The 23,662-nt window shown below is 36.5% G+C and overlaps 1 protein-coding gene across 3 annotated transcripts; it reads left to right on the top strand.

The window, feature by feature from the left end:
• Nucleotides 1–16,386: 16,386 nt before the first annotated feature.
• Nucleotides 16,387–22,056, top strand: GPR85 (G protein-coupled receptor 85). 3 transcript variants are annotated; one of them, XM_044088694.1, is made up of 2 exons: nucleotides 16,387–17,235; nucleotides 18,362–22,056. In XM_044088694.1, the coding sequence occupies exon 2, from the start codon at nucleotides 18,534–18,536 to the stop codon at nucleotides 19,644–19,646; it is 1,113 nt and encodes a 370-aa protein (XP_043944629.1). In that variant the 5' UTR covers nucleotides 16,387–17,235; nucleotides 18,362–18,533; the 3' UTR covers nucleotides 19,647–22,056. The 3 variants fall into 3 exon arrangements, with proteins under 3 accessions (XP_043944629.1, XP_043944630.1, XP_043944631.1); XM_044088695.1 differs by having other exon boundaries at nucleotides 16,387–17,712; XM_044088696.1 differs by lacking the exon at nucleotides 16,387–17,235 and adding an exon at nucleotides 17,906–17,994.
• The last annotated feature ends 1,606 nt before the right edge of the window (nucleotides 22,057–23,662 follow it).

The following is a 23,662-nucleotide window of genomic DNA, read 5'->3' as shown; positions in this document are numbered from 1 at the left end:
TGTGGTCGAATGGCATCCAGGAACTGGTTGAGTATCCTGAATGCAGATGCCTGTGAGACCCCCATGATATCCCCAGTTAGTCTTTGGAAAGTACCTGTAGCTAGTATTCTTAGAGGTACACATGCCTTGGCATCCACTGGGATGGGTTCTCCTCTGTTTGTTCTGGATGTGAGGCAAGGCAGGCACAGCTGCACAATCTGTTGCAGTATGTCCCTGTCCACCCTGTAGTGCTCTACTATATGTAGATCATGTAGCCCCTGATAGGTTACCCTAGGCCTGAACAATCTTCTACTCCTCTTCATAAGTCTGGGGTGATTGTCAGCATTGTCCTCTTCACTACTCTCAGTCTCTTGCACATACTGCTGTATGACAGTGACAGCAGCCCCTAACATTTTGTTAGTTTTTTCAAGTAATATTTCCCCATCTGTGTTCACCGGTGGTGTAGAGTTTGTGGGGAAAAAACAGACTGAAAGGTGTTTGCATAGTTTATAGTGGTGTGCTGCAGACGCTGCCTGTGTGATTGGCTGAGTATGATACATTCCACCTGCCAGTTCTATTACTTGTATTTGAGTGCCTCTATCCTGCTATTTCCCTTTTTTTCTTGTTCCATTTGCATTTCCTGTATTTTTTTATTTTTGTGGCTTAAATCCCGGTGCAAACCACGCACACCTGTTTAGGCAAGATAAACAAGGCTATACAGCCTCGGACACACCCCCTTGCTTACATATACACAGTGCTACCATTTTCTGTGGTTTTTTTTGTTTATTTAAGTCCCAGTGCATGCTGTGCAAACCCATTTACCTAAGTTAAACATGTTTTAGCAGAAATGTCCCTCCCTGGATGTGAACATGCTCTTCATTTCATGGTGTAAGACATTAAAGCCTCAGACACACACCCTTGCTTAGCTGTGCTTATTTAAGTGCAAACCCAGGCAATAGTGCTCCAATGTGCTTACAGTAAGCATGACACACCCCCTTTTGATGTAATTTACTTTTCATGCTTATACGGCCGTGTTAGAGCATCTACACAGTTAGGTGCAGTCTGACACTTAGTAGAAATTTGTGATTCAGTAAGATTCCCCTCATTTGCATACACTGCCCTATGTTTAAATGGCCGAGATCGGCCAAAAAAAAGTTTTATTTTAAAAAATTAAAACTGTTTTTCATGCCGATGGCCATATATTTGGCCATTGACATGCCTAATAAGTATAATACATGCTTTCTTTTGAGCTGTCATACCTCAGTTTTCTCATTTGCAGAAATGTATTTAGCTAGTAAGTGAATACATTTCTGCAGGTTACACTATTCTTGCATGGACATCTGCCTGTTTGCTGAATTGCTAATTCACCTCATTTGCATGGTTTTCACCAGCAAATGAGGTAATCAGCATTAGGCAGTGGTGTCCATGCAGGAATAGTGTAGGAGCAATCATGCACATCCCGGGATACCTTTGATGAATCGCTCAGCAGACATATTGTGTGCAGCAGCTCCTGCACTAGTCCTACAGTCCACATAGTGTTTCCTGAATCCGGGGGTGGGGGGTGATCTTTCCATAACTGTATAATTATTTTCTTTCTATTATCATCCCACTATTATTCATTTACTAGTTTTATTCATTTTCCCAATCTGATATGCTCCTTGTTTTCTTTATATGTATTCATATGGCTGAATGATCTGAAAAATCTGTTGTAAGCCTCTTTTCTTCAGCAACATTTAAATCTTGTGATACATTGAAATAGTACTTTCTCTCTTACATATATCTTGATTGTATGTTCACAAATTAATATTCCAAATCCTTAAATTACCATTGTATAACCTCAAACATTTTCTTAACATCATTGCCTTTTTCTTTTTTTCCTCTCAAATTACAATTAAAATCTCCCATTAATATTATATTTATATTTACTACTAAGTAATCCAGAAGTTTATTACACAAATGTTATCTTCCATAAACAGTTCTCTTTCATAAAAATTCCATATTGTGTCTCCTCCCCAAAGCCTTTCTATTTCTAATCTTTCGTCTTATGTCAGAAATCTTACATCTTCCAATATTATTGCATCCCATTACTGCACCAGGGTAAGATGCCTATTCTTCTACTTATATTTTTAATTCTTTCTGTTTACATTTACTGAAAGGGCTCTAAAATTATCGGGTCTATATTAAATCAGCAAAAAGTAAATACATTGAATACCTCTTCAACAACCTGTTTTCAGTGAAAGCGAAACTCCTTGAATGGTTGTTACATCTAATTTTCCCCAATGGTAAGTAAGCAGTGGGCTGTCTTTGTGAATTTACCCTTTTCTACACTGTAGTGTGATCTAGGAGTTGGTATATGTAGTTAGGGGGTGGGTGGGGCACAGCCACCCATCAGGTTGGGTTTTAAACGTTTCTGTTTTAATGCAATCATTACATTGGCCCACTGGTTACTTACCGTGGGAAAAATTTTGATGTAATGATCATTCGAGTTTTGCTTTCACTAAAAATAGGTCAATGAAGAGGTATTTTATGTATTTACTTTTCTCTGATATAATATAGACACAAAATGATCACAATATCTATGCTGCAATTTAATGGGGATTGTGTACCTCTTTGGATAAATTCAAATATTTCATCTCATTTATATTATCCATTTCCTTTCTTTTTCTCTTTTGCACTTATCAATTTAAACTTTTTTCTTTCTCTTACTACTTTTCCAAGAGATTTATTTTTCCCTTTAACTATTTTCCAATGTATATCTTCATTGCCACTTATTTCAGAGCCTTCTTCTATAATATCTTCTCTTTCATTGGTCTCTTTAACCTTATCTTTAGTATTGGCCTGTTCTTGCTTCCCTACTTCTTCATCTCCTACTATAACCATTTCTTATCTTTAAATATTTTCTTCACTTTGATTTTCCTCTTTTTCATCAGTCCTCTCCGTATTACAATCCAACTATAAATGCCCATTTTTTTTATATGTATAACATTTCAATTCACATTTTTGCATCATGACATGTTTCTCCACAAACATAACACATCCTTTGATCACAATTACTTATCAAATTATCATCCTTTTCACAGAAAAAGTATGTTTGGGTTGACCCCAGTATTTTACAGGTCTATATCACATTATTGAAACCACAAAAGGTAAAATATCTCTTCATCAAGCCCTATGTGTCAAATGTGACTCCATCAAACGATCTCTACCACATAAATCTTTCCCACAGTAAGTAACACATTGGCCAACTTACTGACTGCAATAAAAACAGCAAAATGTAAAACCCACACTGGTGGGGGGCTAAGTGCTAAGCCACAACACCCCCAAAGTGGGAGGCTAAACCTCAGCACACCCCCTAACTAAATATACCAACTCCATGATTACACTACAGTGGGGAAAAGGAAAAATTCCCGCTGATGGCCCACTGGTTACTTACTGTGGGAAACAGTTCGTGGAAATGATCATTTGACAGATTCAGAGTTCGATAAATAGTGGTCAATGAAGAGGTATTCGACCTTTTGTGGTTTTGACAATCTGATATAGACCTGTATTTTACAAACACCCTTAATTCCTTCTACACTTATTATGCTAGGAATATGAACAATTTTCTCTTTTTCCATTTTCAATACAATATGACAGTCCCATCCAGCAGTCCGTAATCCTCTGTTATCATAAAATGTACTAATCACCATAACTGCTTTACATAGTTTACTTAAATGTTTTAAAGTGTCTTTTTCAACTTAAGTTCAAAATTGAACATGTATTTTCTTTCTTGTTTCCCCTGTGAAATGCTTTAACCACAAATGAATTCAATGGATGACAGCTTTTTTTCTTTCATACCCTGATATAATGATGATGCCTCCTTCATCTGCTCTTCCCCCTCCATCAAAGAACTTAAAAAAAATCAGGTTGCACTCCAAAACATTGAAAACTACTTATCAGATCATCAATACATATTAAACCCCAACAAGACCAAGCTCATGCTTTTTACCAATGCCATTATAAAAAATAAGCATCTACTCCTCCAATGGCACAAAAATAGAAGCAGTAGAACAAACAAAACTTCTTGCTGTTACTCTTGACAATGGCCTGAAGTTTGAAAACACATTTTATTAATTATCAAAAAAGTCCATAAAAAACTTGGTGCTCTATATAGGATGAAACTTTATCTCACCAATCATGCCAGACTTACAATAGCTAGAACTCACATCTTATCCACCCCTCTCTACTGTTCCCAATCATTCATCAACCTCCATAAATCAGATTTGAATAACCTCAAATCTTACTACAATAAAATAGCCAAATTTGCCTCTAACCAACCTCACCGATCACATCATTGCACTGCCCTTCACTAAATCATCTTCATCTAAACTGAACTGAACTCCCTAACTTACTATCCCTCAATCAACTAATAGTCACCCATACAGTCATCCATAAACCTGACAATTGTTCTGGTCTAACTGACCTTATCCAACCCTGCACTAACCTCAGTTCACTCAGGTCTACTTATAAATTACTGCTCAAAGTATTCAAAACCCATAACTTTCACAGAGAATCCTTATACTGCCATAAAGTAGCCAAATCCTGGAATTCTCTTCCCCAGCATATTCTCTCCATCCCTGATACACATAATTTCAAACTTTCAAGGTTGGCATGTCTATGGGCACTGCATGTGCCAATAGCTATGCCAACCTTTCTTTGGTCAAATGGGAACATGAGTATATACTTTCTAGTGAATTGTTTAGTGGATCCATTGTCTGGTACATAAGATTTGTGGACAATATTTTTTTGTTGTGGCAGGGTTCTGAACAAGCTTGTACTAATTCCATTGTGTATCTGAATGGGACTACGAGTTTTCTGTAGTTTACACACAAATATTCTCCTAATGAAATAGATTTTCTTGATGTTAAAGCCAGCAAGCATTGGTTAGATTCTATCAGGACTAGTCTGTATAAGAAGCCAGTGAGGAAGAACAACCTGTTGCACAACAATAGTATGCATCTGAAACACACTAACTAGAATATTATACAAGCACAAGTTTTTAGGATGATGCGTCTGCATAATGATGACAACCAGTTGCAACTTGCTCTGGATCAACTTAAATCAGAATTAATTGAGAGAGAATATAAAGGGTATGACATTGATAAATGTATACTTGAGGCCTGGAGAACCAGGCATGATAGATGTAAACCTTACTATAATGAGAATATTGTTCCCTTACAGATGGAAGTTACTAGGAATGATGTTGGATGTAGCCCTAGTAATGTGCTATGGATGCCTTTAACCTTTGCTAGTGATGTTAATGTGGTATGTGAGGTTATTAATAAGAACTGGGACATTTTGTCTACAGTGGAAGGGCTCAAAGGGGTGATAGGTGAAAAACCAAACTTTACCTTTCGCAATAATAGGTCCTTGAAAAGCCATTTGTGTTATAGAACTGCTGATTTTACTAGGTTTCCTACGTCAGAGAGAATAGGTACTTATGCATGCAGAAATTGTATGGCGTGCAGACATATACACACGGGAGGACCTTTTCCACATCCCAGTCTAGGTTTTAAGATTGACCCCAATATCTATGCTGACTGTAGGACCTGTAATGTTATTTATTTTAGCTATTGTGTTAAATGTTTTTCTTTCTATGTAGGTAAAACAAATTGTTGCCTTAAAGATAGGATACTAGAACACTTTAGGGACATCAGGAATATGAAAGAAAACAGTGCACTAGCTATGCATAGCATGAATGAAGGCATGGACCACACATTTAAGTTTTTAGTACTTCAGATTGTAGCTGCTAAGAAGGGAGAGGGAGATTTTAAAAATACTACTGAACTAGTTGAGCAAGAATGGATTTTGCGATTGCATGCTGACAAGCCTCCAGGCTTGAAAGCATGGTTTCACTTAAACTCTTTCTCAAGGCAAAGTCACTGAAGCATTGATTTTATTGCTTTTAAGAGTTGCTATACAGTGTTCCTTTAAGTAAGCTATGTTTTAATTCCATGATGTCATAATTAGTTTGTTTTAGTATTTAAATGTGATGCTGTTTGTTTGATTGTAGTCAGAAGAAGCGGTGTATCCGTAAAAGCGCTTACTCCATTAAATGATCTTGTTTTTAGCCTTGTTACAACCAGTGTTATTGTTTTTTCTTAATAATTTCAAACGTCTTTTAAAGGAATCATTCTCAAATCATTGGCTTTGCTCCTGTACATCCTCAGGCTAATTTTCACCCAATTTCCTTCCTTAGTCTACACTCACTTCCTCTCTCTTATCCCTTATTTATGTTGGCATACTGTCTTCTCCCTTCCTACTACCTATTAATTTTTATCTTTATAAATATAATCTGTTGATAATCCTGATTCAATGTTATCATTACTTGTGATATATTGTTATATCCCTAGCTTGTGTTTATCCCCCTTGTAAGTTTAATCTCTGTTTTAGGTGCTTGTAATTTTTAAATCTCTGCTCAGCATTGACTGTACCATTTTCTTTATTTCATATTCTGGCCCAGTCAGACACTACTAGGTAATCAAATGTAAATAAATAAATAAATAAATACTCTCGTAAAAAACTTTCCATGATAGAATCATTCTCCAATATAATGCCACACTGTTTATAAATAAGAATAAAAGCTCTTATCGTATGAGCCTTTACACCTAATGGTTGTTGTTGTGTCTTTCGGCTTTTCTCGGTTAGGGGTCACCACAGCGGAACTCCGGTCCACTAATGATTGGCAGTAGATTTTTTACGTGCCGAGTTGCCAGCCCTGACACACAACCTTCAACAAAGGTACGCCCATTCACGCATGTCTCCCCACAGAAGACGCTCTAGCTGAGAATCGAACAGGACGTCTTACTGTGAGGCGACAATGTTACCGCAGCACCACACCTAATGGTACCATCAAATTATCCCAAATGTCATACATGTCCATTTCTTTTCTTTTTTTTATTTTGGATTCTTACAATGAATTCCCTTTGATTGTTGACATTGTCTATCTTCTCATTCCTTCTCACCACTTTCCCTACATTGTCCTTAACAGTCTCAGCATACGATTTCTTTTTTGACTGTCTTCTTTAAAAATAACTTCAGATTCCTCAAATGGATTTTATCTATAATTTCACCTAAAGAAACATCTTTTCCACTCTCCAGCTTGCTCTGCATTAAAACGTTCACCCAAAATATTATCTTGCAACCCTCCTGACTGGAGGATTTTAATAATATAGCCATAATTTCATAAATCATTTGCCTTCACTAAAGCAAACAATTTTTGCTGAAATAGCTCTTTTGAATCATGTAATGATTCCACTACAGCACCAGCATTTCCTTCTGTGGTATCCACCATCTTGGATTCCTTGAATGCCATTCTCCTGACTGGCACTGCACTAGAACTGGAACAAACACTCTCCTGTTGAGTAGAGGTTCTTTATTGATTGTCACTGCTTATATACATTATTTACATATTATACATTATTTATAATCATTCCCATTTTTCATTTACAGTATAATAGAATCCCATGCACTTTAATCATTCCCTCCACCATTTTTTCCGTAACCAAAAATGTATCTTCTTCAAAATTTCAAATAATATCCATTTCCTATTAAAGTTTATTTCATTCAATATCTCATGACATGTTGTCCATAAAATATAAAACATTTTTTATCACTTTCCTTCTTCAACTCTTTTAATTTTTTAAAACCATAATAACCATATTCCAACATACTTATATTTAAGTCTTCAGTATTTTAAACCCTTTCAATATCTTATTTTCATACAGTTTCTTCCAAAATTCCTTCACTCTAGAACAATTAAAAAAGCTTCCCCGCAATAATTACACCACCATCTTTTGTATTCTTTTGTTAGGCATATTAGTTTCAACAGGTAGTTTATTTATTGTCAGTCTCACAAAATGTCATTACATTCCTAAATTATTTACACCAAGCAAATATTATTTTAATCGCATTTCTTTTTTTCATTTTCTAAATGTTTCCATTGGTAAATACAATAATGTTCATTAGTTATACTTAAATACCACTCTTTTCTGTTTTTCCTGCATTTTTTATATTCAGTTTCCGTAAAAAAGTTTTGTTCTGATACTCTTTTATATCTTAATTTATGTAATTTTTCCATCTTTTTTTTAAAACCTATCCTCTCCCAAACATCCTTATATTTATCTTTCATTATAACATATAATAAATTTCTATTTTCTTCTTTTAATCCTGTCAAAACTTTATAAAGATTCAAAGAAGCTGCATGAACAATTGGGTTAATTAACCCTAATCCCCTTTCCTTTTCTTTAAACCACAAAAATCCCTCTTCTAACTGGATTCAACCTTGATCCCCATATAAATGGGAATATAGTTCATACAGTAGCTTTTTTTCCATGCCTAGATAGAATCATATATACACTTGCTAAATAGGGAATTTTACCTAAAAGAATCAAATTTATTAAATATACTTTTTTTCTTATATTATACTTTATATGACTTCCAAAATATACATATCTCTCTTGAATTGTATATAACATTCTCCCACTGTTTCTTTCTATGCATACTTGTTCCAAATATTATCCCCAAAATATCTGTGACTTTGTCATTAAACTGAATGCCTTCTGTATTACCCATAAACCCAATCCCTTACTTTTGCCTTTATTAATACATAAAAAAGCACCTTTAAATACCACTTTAATTTTCTGATTCCTTCTATCACCCAATCCTTATTCTTAGTAATTTAAAATATATCATCTGCATATGTAAAAATTATTGGAATTTGTACGTCTTATTATTATTTTGTATCCTGTCATTTTCAACACTTTATTCATCTTTTTAACAACCACATTATTAACTAATGCAAGTAGAATGCTATTTGCTTGACATCCCTACTTATCTATTTTTATTTCTTCACTTAACCATTCATTTAATATCACTCTCACATTATTATTCTCATACACATTACATAAATATTTTTATTTTCTTACCTCTATTATAATCTCTTAAAATATCCCATAAGCACTCATGTTGTATTCTGTCAAATACTTTACTCACATCTCCTACCATAACTTTATTTTCCAGCTTTTATTTATAATGTCATCTAACACTTCTCTCATTATCCATAATAGATCTTGACTTCCTTTACCTTTATTACCAAAAACTCATATATTCAAGCAGTTTATCTACACTATTTCCTAACTGTTTTCTGATTATTCTCATGAATATCTTATAATCAGTATTATTCAACACTACAGGTCTCCAATGTCTTATATCCTCTTTTTCTTTTTCCATATAAATTTCATGACTCCAGTACATATTTATTTTTCTACTATTCCTTTTTCCAACCATTCATTTAATACTTCCACAAAATACACTTTTTACAATTATTCCATATTATTATTCATGGGATACTCAATACTGTCCATACCCATAGTTTTTCCATATTTATATATTTTAGAATTTCATTAAATTTTTCTGCACATATTTTTCCAGACTCTTATTATCCCTTTTTCTCAATTTTTATATTTCCATTATGGCTTTCTTTCATCCATGTCATTTTTTAAATGTATTCTCTGTGTGCTTCCTTGATACTTCATATATTTTCTTGTGTGTTCACTCTTTCTCCTTCGTTAGTCTTCAGTTTCCTTATTATTCTCTTATTTTCTCTTACTATCTTATTTAAATATTGAGCCACCTCTTCTTTTTTCCTTGTAAGAAATACCTTTGCTTATATAACATTTTCTTAATGTTCTCCTGATTCATTTTATATAGCTTCTCCTTTACATAAAAAGGTGTCTTATTTTTAACACATATCTAAATATTTCATGACTCAGCTGCCTATATTTTAGTTTCTCTTTCCTCATATCTACATGATCTTTCCATAACTGATTAATCTCTCTTCTATCTTCCTCATCTAAATCCTTTTTTATTAAATCTCATAATGCCTTTACCTATTCTTATGTATCCTTCCTTTTCCTGTATGTCTACCCATATAACTAGAAGATCTGAAAACCTGTTACCTTTATTCTTTCTTGTGCAACTTTCAAACTATCAGATATTACAAACTAATCAATTTCCATTTTTATATCCTTTCTTTTATTTTTATAAGTCCAATGTTTGTTATCCCAGATATATAACTTTCTACTTTTCATTATTTCATATATACTCCTAACATCACACCCGTCTTTCTTTCTTTTTTTCATAAATCACAATTAAAATCCCCCACTAATATTATTTTCATATTCACTCCTACGTAATTTAAGATTTTTTAAACAGTGTCCCTCTTTCTTTCTTTGTGACATATGCATCTATCACGATTGTTCTACCTAATTCTACTATAGTATAATCTAAACCTTTTATTGTTTTATGACATAATATACCAATTCTATAACGTATTTTCCCATATTCCAAGCAATATTTCCCCAAAACTCTTCCATTTGTAGCCTTTTTTCTTCCGTTAATATTCTTGTGTCTTCTAATATAATTAATATAATTAATATACATATCAAGTGATGCACACCAGTCTAACACATCTATTCTTCTTCTAATATTTTTATAATATTAACATTTATAGCCCACATTTTCATCTTTCTTTTAATATAATTGTATTTTCCCATTCCAGTTCTACCCTTTACCTTTTTTTGCTTTCTTTCACAGTTACAATTTTAAACTTCTTTTTTCTGTCTTTCACCCTTTTCCCTATGTAATTATTTTCTAGTTTATATATTCATCTTCATTTGTTTCTTGCACTACTTCCTCCTTTTCGCTATTTTCATTTTTTCATCTAGTTTTCTTTATTATTTTCTTCTATAGTAATCTGGTCTTCATATTCCTTTTTTACATTTCTTTCTGTATTATGTACACATTTCTGTATCTGCTCTTGTTCTTTGAGTTCTATATGTTCTTAATGATCCAGCCATACATGTCCAGTATGCCCACATTTACTCATCGTATCACATTTTTAGCTTCATGGCCTGGCTTGCCACAAATAAAACATTTTCTTTTGTCACAATTACTTATCAAATGGTCATCTTTTCCACACACAAAAAAACACATTTCTGGCTGTCCCCTATATTTAACAAAACCTCTTGTTACCTTCCACTTAGAATACTTATGACATTTTCATTTTCCATTTTCAAAATCACCCCACATCTCCATCCCCCAGTCTATAAACCTCCATCATTATAAAATGTTGTAGTATCCAAAACATCGTTCCATAAATTTTTAAATAGTCCTTTAACACTTCTTTCTCAACTTCAGATTGAAATTGCACAGAAATCTTGTTTGTCTCTCTGTTAAATGACTGTACCACATACGAATTCCATGGATTACAGTTTTTCTTAGTTTAAACTGTTCTAAAAACTTCCATGTGCTGTCCTGTCTTGAGCAAAATGTCACAAAAAGTCTCTTTATTAATAAGTATAAAAGCTGTTACCTCCTTGGAGAAGTGCTCAAGGGTGCAATTACATTGTCCGAAACCTTATACCTTTTGAGCCCTTTTCCTTCTTTATTACTTAGCCTTATTGCAAATTTCTTCCTTGCCAACTATTTTACTCCTTCCACTCATCTTTTTCCTTCTTTCACCATCTGTGCATGCTACTTGTTCTCTTTCAGAGTCTCTCTCACCTCCTCTTCCTGTATTCTATCCATAATTTCACCCCATGATGCTGCCATCTTGCTCTTGGGTTCCTTTTGATTCACCATGCCCCTTAAATAAACATTCCACAATCCTCCCAATTGGAGGGTTGTAACAACACATTCTTGTGTTGATTCCTCTTAACTGAAGAGGTTCTATTGAAAAATAACTTCTGAGCTGATCAAATGCATGATTTCCTTTTCCTCCATAGCCACACAGGGTTCCTATTACGTTGTCAAACTTCAACAAGTTCGAACCCTATGTGGTCGAAACCATATAGTCGAACTTGCTGAAGTTTGAACACAGAAAAAAATAAAAGATGCAACAGTAAACTGACTGTTGCTAGCAGGGGGCAAGCCCCCCTGCTCCCTCTACATGGGGGGCTGTGCCCCCACACCCCCTGCTCTTTAAATATACCAACTCCGAGACCGCAATATAGTGCGGAAAGGGAATATTTCCCTTTACTGCACTGTAGTGCAATCTCGGAGTGGGTATATTTAAAGAGCGGGGGGTGTGGAGGCAGCCCCCCACATGGGGGGTGCAGAGGGGCTTGCCTCCCTGCTTGCAACAGTTAGTTTACTGTTGCATCTTTTTTTTTGCCATGTTCAAAGTTTTGAAACTTCGAACAGACAAGTTTGATGTTGTCGTGTTCAAAGTTTCAAAACTTCGATCACGTAATAGGAACCCAGCCACACACTGCTTTTGAAAAGGCTTGACTACCCTATCTTTTTCATTAAACTCCATCTCTCCCTCTCGCAATGACTTGCCCATCCTTTCTTTACTATTCATTGTTTCCACCATAATAATGTTTGTGTTTGCATCATGAACACTCTTTTCCTTCATTGCATGATTCATGTCTATCGCCATTATTTACATTTCATTTTCTTTCTGCTTCTCTGAGATACCACTGCTTCCAGAAAGGAAGCAGGGAGTGTAACTTCAATAACGCTCCCTTGCAGAACTACTGCAGAGTAGGGGAAGTTCTTTGGTGCTCCGGTCAAATTTCCCCTGGTCAGTATGAATACCACCTTGGGTCCCCTTGAAAAAATGTCATTGCCTAGTTGGACTAATATGATCAACAAGTATAAATACATAAATAAAAATAATTCCATGGTCCTCCTCTTCTTTCTTCCTTCACATTTAGTAGCATATTACCATCCACTCCTCCATCTTGTTTTCTATATTCTCCTTCCCTTTTGTCCTTGCTGTCATGTTAAGTACCCATTTTTTGTTCCCTTCTACTTCTGGTACATCTGCTATCACCTTGCACATTTAGGGTTACAACCTTTTCTGATACACAGAGTAAGACATTTCTTACTGAAATGTGAGATTTTGTAAAACAACCTTTACCCTCAACTATTCAAAAGACCTATTTCACTTTACTGCAGTTAGGTTGCTGTAGACTTTAAATTAGTTGTGTTGTTATATTTCATTTTAAAGCATTTCAAATAAAGCAGCTGAGTTTAATTCAGTATTTAGAGGAAAGTTAGAAACTCATGTTCTCCTAAAACAGCAAACAGTTTGGCATTTTTCATGACCTCTCCTCAAGGTACAACCTCCCAAATCAGGACTGTCCTGTGAAATGAAGGATGAATAGTAACCATGGCCTCTCTTTCCTGTCTCCTTCAATCTTTCGCTTTTCCTCTCTAGCTTCATCCTCTCCTTGCCCTTACTCATTGAGTCTCTGTCTTCTCTGTTCCAGCCTATGTTCTTCTCCCTGATCTCCCTTTTATCCATCCTACCCTTCTCTTCACACTACATCAGCTCATTTCCCATTTCCTTATTGTTTGCAGTTGGTAGACACATGCTCTGAGCATTCAGTTGTCTTTTCCAGGTGAACTCCTTCAGCTTTTAGTATCTGCATCCTCCTGCCTGTGCACCACCTTTTCCCACAGTTTCAAGAGGCACACTGGCATTTCACACACAGGACATCTGGCCAGTCACAATCCATCACCTCTCCTCTGACCTATTTTTCTTCTTTTCAAGTTATTAGTATTTTTAACCTTGGGAACTAAGATAATGCTTGCTTGCTTCTAGCACAATTGCACTGTTCCAGTAATAAGTGAAAGGCTTCAGCGATGGATTGGGGGACATCAAAGAAAAAGCTTATTAACTTAAGAAGTGCTTCTCATGTGCATGTGGAACTACTCCTTAAAAGGTTCAGTGAGTGTATTTGTCCACTCCAACCCATCTGAATCCGGTGCATCACTGACATTACCATCCATCTCCAGTTTAGTTCCTTGATTGTCTGCAGTTCACATTAGCCTTGTTCAGCTCTACAGTACAATAAGTCCACCCATTTTCTCTTTAAGCTGCAACTTCTTACCAGGCTTCCACTTTTCTTATCAGTTTCTGCAATTCTCTGGAATCTCCCTTGTCACGTCTCCTGGATGTTTCCATTCTAACTTGTCCTCTGCAGCTGCAGTCTGTCCTTGAAGCAATTCGGTGACATTTGAGTAGGATGATTCTGAAGTGTGCTAAGAATTTTACCCATCACAATTTTCCCATATTTAGTGACACTCTTTTAATTCTGTCTTTTGAAAACTTCTGCTCACAATTAACTGTGCAGGACATGTAAAGTGACTTTCCAGTGTTGTGATCACAATTTTCCTAGCTTGACCCTTATAAAATATCTTTATTTCAGTGGAATTTTCCTTGAAAAAGGGTAGGGGGTGACCTCCGATAATAAGCTGGAATAATATTGCCTTTTTAGGGGAGCCTGAAAGAGTGCTATTTTAAAAGTTTGCTTACATGTATCTGTTAAATAATTATTTAACTGAGGCACAGTTGTTTGTTTATAGTATCACACGTCCCTTTGCATGGCAATAGACTGATACGGCATCAGAGACGGTTATCATGTCAGTGGCAAGATATACAGCACTGGCTGTAAAATTCAGATGAGTAATATTTTCATACTCATGTGAACAAAAAAAAAACAAAGGAAGCATCACAAAAGCAGGATGCTTTGTGTAAATATTGCACTTTTTGCTGTTTTCAGGTGCATGAAGGACATGCAGGATAGCTAACTCACTATCTGAAATTTTGCCAGGGAACACTCTCTTCTGTTCAAGTAATGCTAGTTTGTTTACATCATGCCTTTTAACAGGAATACACTCTGATGTCATAAGCAGTGATAGCTAAACAGAGAAAACATGTGACGTGTTGGTACACAGATACTATTGGCTCAGTTTTCTGAACTAGTTTTTATGTGGGTGGAATTGTAACAAATAATTAAGAGAAGTAGCATTCTGCATCTCACTGCTAAGGAAGCTCTTAGGAAATCAGTATATCGCAATGCAGAATTAATCTTCATTACCCGTTCAGCAAATGTAGCTGTGTATTAGACTACACAACAGATTTTCGTTGCAAAAAGTATATTGCCATCTTCCTGTCAATTTGTGAGCTTTGCCTCTGTCTGGTTTAGCTACCAAGTAGCTGATATGAGGAGCACATGCCATTGCCAGACAAGGTACTGAATGACTGGGATGGGAAGAACATTGAAGGCACTAGTGAGACACATAGGATCTTAGGAAGTGAGGATACTTGCATTTAAATAAGAGATGTCAAAGCAGCATCCTGGACAGGTGCATCAAATAAGAGCAGATAGCCTACTGTCATTAGGGCAGGGCAGGTAGTTGGTTTCATTGCATTCCTTTGGCTAGTGGGAGGACATCAGCAAAGACAACTTTCATTTCCTTTACATGAGATATAACTAACTTTCCCTTACATGTGGTCTCCCTTTACTCAATTCTGCCTATCTCACTCCTTTTAACCTTTTTTTTCCTACAGCACATTATTAATAACAACCTTCCAAGTTTTTACTTTCAGGACCTCTTATATTTTCCTACACACGCTTTCACCTTCACATGCTTCAGCTATCTTCAAACTGATACTTAAAATATGTTTTCATTCTAATACTATTTTGAACTTTGACTAAATTATCACTATACGATTCTACAGTTCATATAGTCTCTCTCTTTATATATATATATATATATATATATATATATATATATATATATATATACACACACACACACACACACACACACACACACGCACACGCACACGCACACACGCATTGTGTGTGTGGATGTGCCAGACACCCACCCACACACTTACTTCTCTTTCAGTAGTAAACGCATTCATATCCAGCAGCTGTCACCCTAGCTGCATGCGCTACAGGTCTGATGGAAAATCAATAGTACTACAATCCTGCAATGTTACATCCTGTTTCTAAGACCGATGTTAGCATTCTCCACTGGGAAAATTGCCATTCATTAATTATGAGCTGCTTATGTTTGGAATGTCCTCTTTTTTCTCCATCTGTCAGTGCGTCTTTAAACAAGGCTGTAATGAAATCCGCTGGACTGCATTACACCTGACAGTCAAATGCTTTAAAACCCCAACTCAAATGCAGGTCATTTCCGGCGCTGCGGACGTCTCATAATTTCTAGTCCAGTATTTTCTCTCTCTCCCTCTCACTGAAGACAGTGCAAAGCCGTGTACCACAAAATATTCAAAACGAACTGTAACGTACCTCTTTCAGTCACTGGGGATAGACAGCTAGGGAATTCAGTGTCCAATATAATCCACTTCATTTTAGCTGCCTTGATAATACACCGATAAAATGCTAAACTGTACGATTCCACAGTTAACCTGCATGAAAACAATATGCCTGAAATTATTAACTCAGACCACTTTCCTACAGCTTTAAGAGTCCTGCTTACACAGCCAGCTATCCCCGTATTAAAGATGTGCAATTTCTGCAGATACTGTCATTTGGCGAAGAGTTAAGGACAACTGTGATCCGGTAAAAGGGTGCTCATAGGTAGTTCCACAATGCCAGTGTAAAAATGTAACAGTTGCTCCAGCTGTTATTAATCAAAGTTGGTGGGAGGGAACCCGTAAGGGAGTCTGACAGAAACTATGCCAGTCAACTGCACTAAGGTAGACTAGAACTTCGTTTTAGCTATCCGTTACCTTCTGGTTCATCTTTTATATGACATGTCCAAAGAGTGCAATAGTTTACACAAAACTAGTAAAGCGATCTGCGGATAAAAAATGTTAACTTATGCAGGAGATAATGTTGTAGCCGATCAGGTATGACTGACAGTAGTAAAAAGGGCTGAAGTGGAAGATGGTCAAGGTAGCCTTCACCAACAATGAACAACATGGTCTAGCTTCGTCCAAGGCTGAGCCAGAGGATGACATGGGACAAGTAGGGTGGGACAGACTTCTATCAGGTCAGATAAGTCACTGACAATTGCTACCGTAACATTATTGGCGGTACTCATTTGTGCGGCTACTGTCTGGACTCTGTAGAATCGAGATCCCAAGCTCCAGCAGTAATCAAATCATTGCTTCTAGCTGATGGCTGCTGCCTTTTTGCCCGCGAGCAGCTGTTGCTGAGAGGTTCGAGCCAGGCCAGCCGGTGTTCTGCGACACGAGGAGACGCGGCTTGGATCACAAGTAGGAGCAGTGCGCAGGCGCTGTGTTGGCCAGTTACTGTATATTCAGTAAGAAAGGGGGACCAGAACCAAATCCAGCATTACAAACAGCAAACACATTATAGCAGAAATAATAAAATACACGTATATTTAAAAGCTGGCATTCTTTCGGGGGGGCAACTGCAACAACAGGTAGGTAAATAGGTAGATGGTTTTTATTTGTAGCTGTCTGCTTCGGTAAAATGATGGCTGCTTTTAAATATTCATACAAAGGCATCCTCAATAAACTGCATAATGGATGTATACAGACAATGCATCCTTGAAAGCTTTGCATATTTATTGTTCGACTACTGCGTTGCAATGCGATGTCTCAGAACATTTTTCTGCAACGACTTTCATGTTGGTACCAAATGGGATTGTTCTTCAGAACGAGAAATATACGACTTTGAAGAAAAATGCAGTGACAGAGATCGGCTATAGCGATTTTACCATTTGTACTGCCTCTGGAATGTAGATGGCATATCATACGTTTCTTTGTTTTTGGAGATGCATGTGTATGCATTATCACTTGATATACATTTGTCGGTGCATCGGATAAGATCTGAACAGTAAAGAGTATAATTTCGATACGTTTCAGGGTGTAAGGATGAATAATAAGGGCTAATAAAGGTTAGTATATGTTTTTTCAAACCATAACCAGTTGATGACTGCAGATTAAGATGGATTATCCCTCTGGGTGTGATTTCGTCAACAGTATTTATATTAACACACCACATTGAAAAGGTAGTTTCTTTGTTTTAACTGGGAGCGCCCCGGCTAACCACTTTACAAATATGATAGTGTTATAAAATGCGGTTTACAGTATTCTGTTATGCAAAGCTGTTTGTTTTATTCACTGCTTCCTATATACAATATGGAGTGCAAGGCTGATGCTTCCCATCACCATTAAAAGTATATTTTTTTATTCTACAGCCGTGAATGTTATTTGTGCATTGTTCACAGTGTGTGTGTGTGTGTGTGTGTGTGTGTGTGTGTGTGTGTGTTTTGGAGGAACTATTAGTAATTGCCATAATTTTATTTGCACTTATAAAATAATCTGTGGCTTCTGTGTTGTTATTTGGAATTAACATAAATATTTATGTCTCTTAGGGCCATTATACATAATGGCAGCATACATTTTTATTATTATTTGAAACCTGTTTTCTAGGCCATTTATAATGGTCTGACGTTAAATACAGATACCTTTAACTGTATATGAAAAAAGGGTAAGAGTTTCCGTTAACCTATAGTTAAATAAATAACATTATACTGTTTTCAGGTTTTTAGGGGCGTGTTGCGTCGAGACTGGACCAAAATATGATGCAAGACTGGAAGCCTGCTCGCTCCTTTTGTGGAATATAAGTGCCAGTACCATGTATGCATCGAATTGCTCCCTTTTGACATATATAGATCATGATACTTGACTGAGGTACGCTAAACATCATCCATCTATGGCGAACTATAGCCATGCAGGTGACAACATTTTACACAACCTTTCTCCACTAACGACTTTCCTCAAATTGACTTCATTGGGTTTTATCATCGGAATCGGTGTTGTGGGTAATCTCTTGATTTCTATTTTACTAGTAAAAGACAAGACCCTCCATCGAGCTCCCTACTACTTCTTGCTGGACCTCTGCTGTTCGGATATCCTTCGATCTGCAATCTGTTTCCCATTTGTATTTACGTCTGTGAAGAATGGCTCTACCTGGACGTATGGGAACCTAACCTGCAAGGTGATTGCTTTCCTGGGGGTCCTTTCTTGTTTTCACACTGCTTTCATGCTGTTTTGTGTAAGCGTAACCAGATACTTGGCAATAGCACACCACCGTTTTTACACTAAAAGGTTGACTTTTTGGACGTGCCTTGCAGTTATCTGCATGGTGTGGACTCTTTCAGTGGCCATGGCCTTCCCACCCGTTCTAGACGTGGGAACATATTCTTTTATCAGGGAGGAAGACCAATGCACATTTCAGCATCGTTCTTTTAGGGCTAACGATTCACTGGGATTTATGTTACTTCTTGCCCTTATACTCCTAGCAACACAGCTAGTATATCTTAAGCTGATATTTTTTGTTCATGACCGGAGGAAAATGAAGCCAGTCCAGTTTGTGCCAGCAGTAAGTCAAAACTGGACTTTCCATGGACCGGGGGCTAGTGGCCAGGCAGCTGCTAATTGGTTAGCAGGATTTGGAAGGGGGCCTACTCCCCCAACACTGCTTGGAATTAGACAGACTACCAACACCACGGGTAGACGGAGGTTGTTGGTGTTAGATGAGTTTAAAATGGAGAAAAGAATCAGCAGAATGTTCTACATCAAGACGTTCCTTTTTCTTACCCTGTGGGGACCCTATTTGGTCTCCTGCTACTGGAGAGTCTTTGCAAGGGGTCCCGCGGTACCACGGGGGTTTCTGACAGCAGCTGTCTGGATGAGCTTTGCACAAGCTGGAGTTAATCCTTTTGTCTGCATTTTCTCTAACAGGGAGCTGAGGCGCTGTTTCAGCACAACACTTCTCTACTGCAGAAAATCCAGGTTACCTAGGGAACCTTATTGTGTTATATGAGGATGTGTGGGGCTGCAAATCCGATAGCTTTGTGGCATGCAAGGCCCCTTTCAATCTACAGTGGCCACCCAACAAAGTCCAGTGAGGAAATTTGGACAAGAGGAAGTTAGCCATTTAAGGATGTTTCCGCTTGTTTAAAAATCCTGCAATATTTGCAGTTAGAAAAAAAAAACATCAACATCAACAACAAAAACAACTAGTAGTCCTATTGTAATTACATTGTTTCAATTGACCTCTGCCTACAGTTTGCACACAAGAGCAAAGACCCATACATTATCCAAATAAAATAAAAATAAACGTGATCATTTGGCATAGAATCAGCACGACGCACGTACAGGAGAAAGAGCAAGTATAATGAATCGAATCTCCCTGTATGATAGACAAAGAGCAAAATTAATGCTGGTTACTTTGTGGAAAAGATATCATTGTTGACATCAGGAGCTCGAGAAAATTACAACATCAGTAGAAGATTTTGAAAGGTTGTTGTTGGCAATGGAGAAGAAATGTGAGATGCAATCCCTCCTCTGCAGGGTGCGCCACAAATGAAAGACTGACCATTTTGTACAAGCAGTTCTTTTTTGAATTCCAGTAAGTTTTGTGAAACATTCCAAAGCAGAAATTTTAAGTTAAATTTATTTATGTATTTTGTTCAGGGATATTACATATTATATATCTGCAGTATTTCTCAGAATTCCATATCTGTCAGCAACATTGAGGTTATTTATTCAAGTCTTGGGTATTTGTCATTGTCCCTGTCGTTTGCAATTGAAGAAAGTTGCCATTGGGGGTTGAAATATTTCAGGTAACATACAATAAAAGCTAGTTTCAGGACAATCGTGATGTGTCATATAGTCACAGCACTGTCATGGTAAATACCTGTTTTGTTACGGGTTTAATTGTATCTTCTATTTGGTTTAATTTTGCTCTGAAGAGCACGACGCATTGGATCGGTTATATATGGGAGTGCATGAGTGTTGATCTGCAAGTCTGTCATTTCCTTTAACTCAGACTTGTTCCAGAGATTTGGATGACCTCATTCTTTTAATGTGCACTGCCCATTTTAATATTTTCTGAGCAACACAAGCAGCTGATTTACAGTGCTTTCAAGCTGTCACGTGGAAGATAACAGCCTTAGTATGATATCTTGCACAATATGTGAATCATTTATTCCACAGAAAAGGCACAGCGTCTTGCATATTGTTTCCGCACATTTACGGTATACCAGTTGTTTAAAATGATTTCTGATTTTAATGTGTGGAAATTATTTATTATAATTTCTGATATTTTAGAAATAGGAACAGAATAAATGAGTGAGTTCTTAATTTTTTTGACATGCAGATGTGAGTGAATTTCAGTCTATAATTTAATTTGCCAAATTTTACTTGTGAAAACTGTTACTTCTTTTTTGAAATAAAATTTTACAAGTATGGGATATATTTCCCCCTTCTCTGCTGATGTCCTTAACAAATTTCATTGAACACATAGATATGTAGAGTACTGTTTCCTGGAGTCGCACTATGGCTGGAATGTTAATGCAGTGGTGATGGCCATTGCATCCAAGCTTTGACCCCAGATGTTACAGGCGTGTAGCATAATTATTTATTCAAAGATTACAGAATAGGCTTTGCACATATTTGACATTTGCAACAGTTTATACTGTTTTGTGCCAACTGTGTACCATTTTTGATTTATGACAAATTAAAACAAAAATGCAAACTAAATTATCAGAATGTGAAGGTGGAGTCAAATATGAAAAACAAACCTGTTTACCTTACAACGATAAGCATTCATTTATTTCATAGAGTGAAGAAAACAGAGAAAGAATAATATATGAACATATCAGATATTGTTGGTTTTCATTTAGAATGTTGTGGTGTGTGACCCTGAAATAATATTTTTTATATCCCTCCAGTCTTCAGATATATGTGCATTTTGTTTCTTCATGATGTAGTGGGTCAGATCTCTGCTTTTTCACCATGAGAAGATGAACCATGTTTATTTCATCTTCCCAAGAAGGCAGTTAGGTTAACAGGAAAACGACTATAGAAGCTTTACTGGGAATGAATTGAAGGCCTAATCAGCAAATTATGAAAGCACTATTTCATAAATGAATAATTAAAAAAAAACTAATTGATAATTTAAACTGGTGTGACTATCTGTTTACCCATTTATGTCTGATTTATCTGTTGATTGATTAACTGTCCACACTTTATAATAAACACATATGTGTTTTTGAGCTAGAAGGGTGAGGGATACTCTGCAATGAAAGAAAGAAAAAAGTGCACAGAGAAAACATTAGTACTTCTGTGTTTTAACAAATGTACAAATACTATGCAGAATGATTTGTACTGCCATTTTACCTTTATGAGAAAATTAAAGATGTAAAATAGGGACATATATTTTAAGCAAACATTTTTCTTGAAGAGTGTTTATTTAGCAGTACATTAAAAATACACTTTCAGCAAATTAGATATTTTGGTAGGAATACCTAGAATTTTCTTTGGTAGCACCAAACCTATTGTTTGGATGACTGCTGCAGTATCTGTTATGTGTTTACAGTTTGCATTTCATCTATTTCGACATTAAACTTATTTTTTTTCCATTCTCATTTTTCATTTTTCTAGAGGTAGCTTACCCATGGCATTGAGGCAGTGGTTGGCCTTAGTTATTCCCTTCTGCTGTGGTAAGGGGATAAACATTTATGATATATAAATGCATTTTAAGGTATAATTTAGTGTAGGTGACAGAACATCTGATTGATGATGACCAAAACCGTTAGTATACTTTTTCCTTAATACTGTCAACTGTTTAGTTTGTCTATTTCCAGCTTTTGTATTGCATGTGTGTGTGTGTGTGTGTGTGTGTGTGTGTGTGTGTGTGTGTGTGTGTTTGTGTGCGCATGCCCGTGTGTGCCATTGTGTATTGATAAACTATTTCAGCGTGTTTTGTGCATTGCCTTTTTTATATATTTAGTAGGTACATACTGTATGTTTTTCAAGACAAAACTAATAGGCTTAACACACTCCCCAAATAATCACATCACACAAGCTATTAGTTTACAAGATCAATTACATTATTATTGTCAGCTGTGTAATGGAGCAGTATTAAACATCTATAGTGATGAAAGTGGAATTTTCTACGCGCTAGATCATATGGGGCAGTGGTTGGGCACCAACCCTTTTCCATGACTGTATTAAAGGAGTTTCTTTATATCATGCTGTTACACTTCAGATGCTGTTTTATTCTACAGAGTTGTGAAAAAAAGTGATCCCTTTTTTAATGTGTGAGCTCTATGCTTTCTTTATGATTCTTCACCTCCTTATGGATGTGTTTGTGATAAAGTTTGATTTGTATATCTTGTCCTAGATAAAGTTATGTTTTGTTTGGATTTTTGTGCCAAATAAAACATTCCAAACAGCTTGACAGGGAAAGTTGTTTCCCCATATGTATTATAGATATTTTTTTGCATTCTTTTGTTCTTATGCCTGCTGACCACCTGGACTCATTACTATTGATATGGACCCATTCTTTCCCCTGTATTGGGAAAAAGTCAGTCATAATGTGGCCGGCACCAAATCTACTTTCAGAGTTCTCGTCTCAGTCTCTCCTAACCCACCCTTTTGGTGACTTAATGTGTATGTTTGCTGAAGTGAAGGCCTGCTATGTTGCTCAAAGTACATACATGTTTCTACACATGTACAGTGACAGCTGCAATGCATACATATTATTTGGTAGAGCTAAGAACATATAACTGCACACATGCTCCAACTGGGGCACCGGTGTCAGCATAATATTGTGCAAAGCCAACTCCATACCACCTGGATGAGCACTGGCCACTTCTTCTCACTTTTTACATTTAGTGCTTTCAACTCCTGTGTCTCAAGTCAATCCTAGGTCATCTGGGTTGTAATTAGTGCTTTATCCATATGTCACAGAGCCTTTTTGCTTGGTCTGCTTGTTGCATCAGTTATTGTTTTATTTATCTGCCACATGTACAAGATTCAGTTCACAATGAA

Source organism: Protopterus annectens, chromosome 11.part0 (genome assembly GCF_019279795.1).
Source record: "Protopterus annectens isolate FY-2018-M chromosome 11.part0, PAN1.0, whole genome shotgun sequence".
Taxonomy (NCBI): Eukaryota; Metazoa; Chordata; order Ceratodontiformes; family Protopteridae; genus Protopterus; species Protopterus annectens.
The sequence above is the reverse complement of the archived record's forward strand: the minus strand, read 5'-3'. Positions and strand labels throughout refer to the sequence as shown.